The 7,222-nt window shown below is 52.9% G+C and overlaps 1 protein-coding gene across 2 annotated transcripts; it reads left to right on the plus strand.

Moving 5' to 3' along the window:
• The first annotated feature begins 65 nt into the window (after nucleotides 1-65).
• Nucleotides 66-5,312, plus strand: c1qtnf2 (C1q and TNF related 2). Of its 2 annotated transcripts, none has more exons than XM_088604144.1 (3): nucleotides 66-1,541; nucleotides 2,505-2,786; nucleotides 4,058-5,312. In XM_088604144.1, exons 2-3 carry the CDS (start codon nucleotides 2,534-2,536, stop codon nucleotides 4,693-4,695), a joined length of 891 nt encoding a protein of 296 aa, XP_088460270.1. In that variant the 5' UTR covers nucleotides 66-1,541; nucleotides 2,505-2,533; the 3' UTR covers nucleotides 4,696-5,312. The 2 variants fall into 2 exon arrangements, with proteins under 2 accessions (XP_088460270.1, XP_088460269.1); XM_088604143.1 differs by having other exon boundaries at nucleotides 2,529-2,786.
• Nucleotides 5,313-7,222: the final 1,910 nt, after the last annotated feature.

Below are 7,222 nucleotides of genomic sequence, written 5' to 3' on the forward strand. Positions count from 1 at the left end.
TATTTTTTGTAAAACGTTTAGCTAAGAGTGCATTTCTAGCGGAAGAGCGCGGCCTGTCTCTTGAAGCGGCCGTGACACCCGACAGTAAAATAAGTGTGAACTTCGCAGAAGTGAGGCGGAACAAGGACGGCTGCATTTATGATGATCAGCTCTCTGACGCGGGTTGCTTCCCCGGGCAGAAAGCGATGGTCAGTAAGCGACATGGGGCCTTTTTCCCCCCTTGTGCAAGCGAGTTACACACACAGGGCGGCGCGCACCTGCGGACCCGGCGGAGACGCGCGGTTCTGCCGCTCAGCGCCGGCCTGCCGCTCCCGAGCCCGGAGCCCGGAGCCCGGAGCCCGCCACGTCACCGCTGTCTGCCAGGACGAGAGGGCAGCCTGGTCGCCTGAGCTGGAGTACGGATGGTGCTCAGTCCACTGTAACACCGGAGCCCCTTTTCGGTGTGGGCGAAGTTGCATCTATAGAAAACGAAGCTTAAAGTGGAACGAACTCTCTCGTCTTTGTCTAAGACGTGTTTAAGACCGGTTCTCAGAATAGAAGACGTTTTTTTTTTCCTCCAGATGTTTTTTTTCCCCTAAATCTTTCCTTGGCTAGGTTTCCGAAAGCCCTGCGAACCTCTTGACAGACATCTGGTGAATTTCTCTTTCCAGCTGAGTCAATTAATTCCAGCTTTCTGGGTCTGGCGATGTCCCTTCGCAGTTGCTTCTCTTTTTACCCCCGTGTTATTTATTCTTACCCACCAGAAACGACAGCTCGGGTAGTTTCCGGGTGTGAACTCCGGATTTGGGTCCATGAGGTCGCGTTTACACGCTGCCCGTGAGGTGTCCTTGTCGTCCATCGTCAAGGACGATCGTTTCGCTCAAACTGAGCGTGTCCAAAATGTGTGTAGAACAAGCTCATCACCAACGATTTGAAATAAATATATTTGTGAGTTTTAAACAAAAATCGTAGATGACACGATTTCCATCGTCTTGTATTCAATTTGGCTGGATCTAGCTACGCGCAGAGACACTGACTTAAATAGATGGGATAATAATAATACGCTAAATCGCAGATGGGCGTTTTAATGATAAAACTGAGGCATTCTTAACTCGGATATTGTTCCCTTTACCAGTACATGCGGTTTCTATTCTACAATCATAATTTCCAATCCCCTAAAGGCTCGGAACAGCACTGAGCTGTTGCATAATGTTGAAAGTATTTGCTGGCAAGAAGGCAACGTAATTATAATAATATAAAAAAAAGCCAGGAGAGGGGTTAGGGTTGCTATTCGGAGGTTGGCGTTTAACATTTGTGCTTTGCAGAACCGGACCCGTAGGAACGAGAGCGCCTCTCTCCCCTCCCTGTCTATGCGTAAAAGGGGCGCCCGGGCTTTGCTTTCTCCAAAACGGTTTCAGGGCTTGCCTCTAGCCCGCAAGGATCCTCATCTTATTTATTTTTTTAATTCAGAGCTGCAACAACTAACAACTTAACCAGGTGAAAGGTTGACCGCTCCGCCGCAGTCCCGCGCTGTTGTATAATCTGTGGACAGGACTGGTGAGGTATGTAGCCTATTGGTCTCCAGCTTCAGGACGCAGCTTAGTTTTGACTTTCACAAGCGGAACGTTCATGCAAGGTCTTTTCTGCTCATGTTCTGTTTCGTACTAAAAGGGTTTTATTTTTTGCACACTTAACGTTGCGCCTCAGTGCAACCAAGCTCACACTTGGGCTCCGCGCGGGACGTGAAGAAGAGCTTTCTTTTGAAACTCCACAGGGTAATATCGCATGGAGCATCCCTGTCTTCACGGACTCGAGTGTGTTCGACAGATCCGCTCGAATTGAACATTGTATTCTACGGAACGTGCGTAGAATATATTTCCTAGCAAATATTTGCTAGGAAGCGGTATGTTTTCGGCATTTAGCACACATAACTCATTCGGGTGTTGTAGTTGTTACCCACATACTGTACTTATGGCTAAATAGTTCATCAGGGTGTCTAAACGGTGTGTTTCTTGAAAGAAGCCACGATGCCAACTTCAACAACACGGTCCCACAACTCTTTGCTTAGAGAATCGCCTATAAAGCGTTTCATGCATTTATTTATATTATTTCCTGCTCTGCCGAGAGACACGTTGTATTTTCAATTTACAGAGCGCCCGCTCTGTTCGGAATGACGTCTTGTGTTATTTGAACAATGTGTCTTTAAAATACCTGTAGCATCACGTCACTTCTCAGCGCGTAACCCCCTCCTGGAGATCTCTGGGAGCAAGCGGCTGAGCTCGGCCACCTCTTCATCTTTCAGCGCGAGTGAATCGTCCTGGGTGTGTGAGAGGGAGAGATCTGTGCGCGTTTGTCCAGCAAAGCAGGACATAAAACAATCTCGTTCATTTAGCAAACTGAGCACAGAACTTCCTTGAGCTAGTTCTCAGGAATAAGCAGCAGGGGGCAGCACAGGAGCAGCGCCGGGCGGTCAGTGTGCTTGCTGTGATCTGTTGCTTGCGCCGAGACCGTTCTGTGTGTTTCAGTGACTTGCCCGTCTCCTGCCGCAGCTCCCATGATGCTGTGCCCCGTCGTGCTGGCCTGCCTGCTGCCCTTAGCAGCCCATCAGATCGTGAGCACGGCCAGCAGGAAGAGCAAGGTGCTCACCATCGACTCCTCCCAGCTGGCCTGCAGCCTGCCCGGGCCCCCGGGGCCCCCCGGCGTGCCCGGAGCTCCAGGGGTCACAGGAACCATCGGGAGGATGGGCTTCCCGGGCAAGGATGGCAAGGACGGGAAAGACGGGGACAAGGGAGAGAAAGGGGAGAGAGGTGAGGAGGGAGGAATTGTGGGTCTCCCGGGACGAAATCTGCCCCCCCACCCCTGGGCTGTTTCCTTCATTTTGCACCTGCCTAAGTCCTGGAAACCCATGGTACATGTGTTTGGAGTAGCAGACTATGGGATCTGTAATTCGAGACAAGGATGATCCATCCGTGCGGAGTCTGCATGTTCTCTCCCGGTTTGGAGCAGGAGCTCTGGTATCTGCCCATTTGCCAGATATGCTGGCTGGGTTAATTCTCAGTTACCCATGTGTGTGTACATGCATGTGCGTGTGCGTGTGAGTGCCATGCAATGGACTGGCCTCCCACTGAGATGGTTGTCCTGCCCAGAGCCCTGTGCCTCTGGTATACGTCCCAGGTTGCTGCACCCCTTAGCAGGAAGAAGTGGCAGGTAGGTGATGGGTGGTCATCAGATGATGACAGCTCAAGCAGAAAGACTGCGCACTGAGCCTTTTGGCCTCGAGCAGCCGTGTTTTCTTCCTCTGGGGGGGTGGGTGTACACTGTCTCAGACTCTGGGGGCTGTGCCAGGCTCAGACACGAGGTATGTTTGTTTGCATATCAGCAAGGGGCCACAGCGCTGATCACTGCAATTAACCCAGGCTTCTGTCTGAGACAACTCACATTTAAAAATGCAGCGGGAATCCAAGAGTTACATAGCCTGGAGTAGCATGTTAAAAACTTTACAATTTACCTTTAAGGTTTCTGAATTTTTTCACTTATGTGCTTCATTAATTATATATGAGCATCGTGGGCAAGCTTTTTGGACTCATGGCCCACAGGTTGTGGGTCCGACTCTGTTGTACCTGTTAAGTGAGGTACTTTACTGCAGCTGCACCAGTCCAACCAGTTGTACAGCTGGGGACCAGCATTGCTGGGGGGGGGCTTTCAGTCCTGGGGGCAGTTAAATGCTCTCTGGTCCGACCCCAGATCGCTCCCGGTCGATCCATACTGACGAGCCTGAGCCTCCAGTCTGGACTTGAGCTCCTCCTTCGCGCGTGAGGCTCCTGACGGTTGAAGCCATCTTAATTCCAGGACCATCCCTGACCAGGACAAGAGGCCTGGCCGGGGAAGGATGCCTGATTTCCTATTGTGTTGATTGGTTTCTCGTGAGAGGATCCCTATAAATCCCAACCAGATCACAGCGCCTGTGGAACTGGGCTCGCTCAGCTCTGAGGTGCCTGCTGTGGTCTTCAGGAACCCCCCGCCCCCCATCCTCAGAGCCCCTCCCGGGGAGATCAGTGACGCGCGTCTCTTCTTGCAGGGGCACAGGGGCGGCCAGGGAACTCTGGGAAGCCTGGCCTGAAGGGGCGTCAGGGCGTGGTGGGGAAGGCGGGACCCGGCGGCAAGAAGGGCCCCCGCGGCGATCGGGGGCCGGCGGGGGCCGGCGGGGCCAAGGGCGAGGCGGGAGACAGCGGCGGGGCCGGGCTGCCGGGGGGCTGCCTGTGCGGCGCCACCCTGGCCCGCTCGGCCTTCTCGGTGGCCGTGTCCAAGAGCTACCCCAAGGAGCGGCTGCCCATCCAGTTTGACCGGGTGCTGCTGAACGAGGGCGGCCACTACAACACCAGCGACGGCAAGTTCGTCTGCGCCATCCCCGGCGTCTACTACTTCACCTACGACATCACCCTGGCCAACAAGCACCTGGCCATCGGGCTGGTGCACAACGGGCAGTACAGGATCAGGACCTTCGACGCCAACACGGGCAACCACGACGTGGCCTCGGGCTCCACCGTGCTGCGGCTGCAGCGCGGCGACGAGGTGTGGCTGCAGATCTTCTACTCGGAGCAGAACGGGCTCTTCTTCGACCCCTACTGGACCGACAGCCTCTTCACCGGCTTCCTCATCTACCCCGACCAGGACTTCCTCAACGAAGTGGAGGGCAGGCCGCCGGGGACGGCCTAGGGCCTCCGCCCCCCCCCTCCCCGTTTTCCCCCCGTGGCTTCCTTCAGTGACGCGTGGAAGGACCGGTTCGGGCCAGATGAGGTGCCGCGGGGCCCGTGGACCGGAGCAGCGGACGATACGTAGAAAATTCTTTCGAGGGGAGTTTCCGTGCAGGGGGCCCAGCACAGCGGCTCCGGCACAGCTCAGTTCTGCAAGGACGATCTGCCTGCAGCAGGCCTGGTGTCTCTGGTCGGCTGGCTGTCTGTACTGTAGGGGAGCGCCCACAGCGGGCACAGGGCGGGTGAGAGGTTTGGCAGTGCAGAGAGGACATGGTACATTTAGTTTCCCTGCCCCCCAAAACTGCAGGGGTGCAGAGCCCCTCAAGCCGGGAGCTGGAGTCCTTTCTTGTTAATTTGCCAGTCGATGGAAATGTAAAGTGTAACAGATCATTGCAAACTAGAAAATATTATAATCACAAGGTATCATGACACCCAAGAATGATGTGCAACTTTCAGTTCTTGTAAGAATGACTTACAGACTTCTTAAGGTTTGTCTTCTTGGTTGATTTTCCTGATCTGAAATTTAATTGTAATTGTTTTTCATAATCATCATTTTAAAAAGCCTTTGCAAAATCACAACCCAGAACTGTGACTTAGATATATATACTATCCTTCCACTTTCTGACCAGCCCACTTCGGGTTTGCAGGGGAACCAAAGTCTGTCCCAGAAAGCAAGGCAGGGTACACCTTGGACAGGACACCACTCAACTCCACAGCCACACAGACCCAAACGCGCACACACTCACAACAGGGCCAATTTTTCCAGAAGCCAATTAACCTGCTTTTTGGATTGTGGGAGGAAACTGGACCAAACCCACATGAATGTAGAGAGAACATGCAAACTCCACACAGACAGCACCCCAGGAAATGAACCCGGGGCCTCAGAGCTGTGAGGCAGCAATGCTAATTATGGTGCCACATGCTACATATACATAGGAACAGGTGAAGGTTTATTCCATGCTGAAAATAAAAGAAAACAGACACAACATTTTGGCTGTTACATAATAATAAGTTACACTTATATAGTGTTCTTCTGGACACTCCACTCAAAGCGCTTTACAGGTAGTGGGGATCCCCACCACCACCAGTGCGCAGCCCCATCTGGATGATGCGATGGCAGCCAGAGTGCACCAGTACTCTCACCACACACCAGCTATCAGTGGGGAGGAGAACAGAGTGATGAAGCCAGTTCAGAGATGGGGATTATTAGGAGGCCAGGACTGGTAAAGGCCAGGGGGAAATTTGGCCAGGATGCTGGGGTTACACTCCTACTCTTTCTGAGAAACTCCCTGGGATTTTTAATGACCACAGAGAGTCAGGACCTTGGTTTTACGTCTCATGCGAAGGACTGTGCCTTTTTATGGTATAGTGTCCATGTCACTATACTGGGGGATTTAGGACCCACAGAGACCGAAGGGTGAGCGCCCCCTGCTGGCCCCACTAACACCTCTTCCAGCAGCAGCCTTAGTTTTTTCCCAGTCGGTCTCCCATCCAGGTACTGGCCAGGCTCACACCTGCTGGGCTTCAGTGGGGCTGTGAGTTGCAGGATGATATGCTACATGCTGCAACCTTCTCATTTTTGAGGGGAGAGTTTTGTTTCCATTTATAAAAAAGCACACATGGCTCTTATGTTGAGGAGCAAAGATGAATAAGAAAGGTTTCCAAGGCGCCTTGTTCAGCCTGTGGACTTCGCTGTTTGGAACCCTGACCCACCCAGCAACCATTTCTGTTTGTGAGAGCCTCAGGGCTCTGTCGACAGTCCTTAGCCACGCCAAGAGCCCCCCTTGAGCTCTCCCCCTGCCCAGCATCATCCAAATCCTCAACCCAACCTGTAGCGTGCAGGGCGTTCACCCACGACTCGAAACAGTTCACCTCCAGATCGCAGCAGTGCTGAGTCAATCCTAATCTTGTAGCACTTGTGTCAGCCTGGCTGATAGCCACTGTTGTGGCGTCTGGCCTTTGCCTTTCAGCCAGCAGTGAGTCAGAGGCAGGGCCAGTGCCAGAGCTCCAAACTGAGTCCTCTTGTCTCCCTCAGAGGAGATTACGAAGGGGTTTGATGGCGTCAGACCAGGACAACAGTGAAACTAACAAGTTACTAGTACAAGTGAGGTTGGGTGGATTAGGACTGGAAATGATCACGCTTCTGTACTGTGGTGCTGGGGAGTCTTCTCTGGAACAAGTTGCTCTGCTGCATTTTTATGTATATTAAGGGCTGGGAGAGTGTGGAATGAGCTGTCCAGCCACATTGCTGAGGCCAAGAACCCTGGCTTTCTTCAAGAAACAGCTGGATGAGATCCTTCAGGCAGGACAGGAGGCACAGCCTTACACAAAGGGTGGTGGGAGTGTGGAACAAGATGCCCAGCCATGTTGTTGATACCCTGGTTTCCTTCAAGAACTACAACTATAAAACTACCAAACTGGCTAGCTGAGACACATGGCCGTCCTCTCATTTCTAACATTGCTGACACTCTGGGAAGGCAGGTTGGGCA

This window comes from Lepisosteus platostomus, chromosome 13 (assembly GCF_059453375.1).
Source record: "Lepisosteus platostomus isolate fLepPlt1 chromosome 13, fLepPlt1.hap1, whole genome shotgun sequence".
Taxonomy (NCBI): Eukaryota; Metazoa; Chordata; class Actinopteri; order Semionotiformes; family Lepisosteidae; genus Lepisosteus; species Lepisosteus platostomus.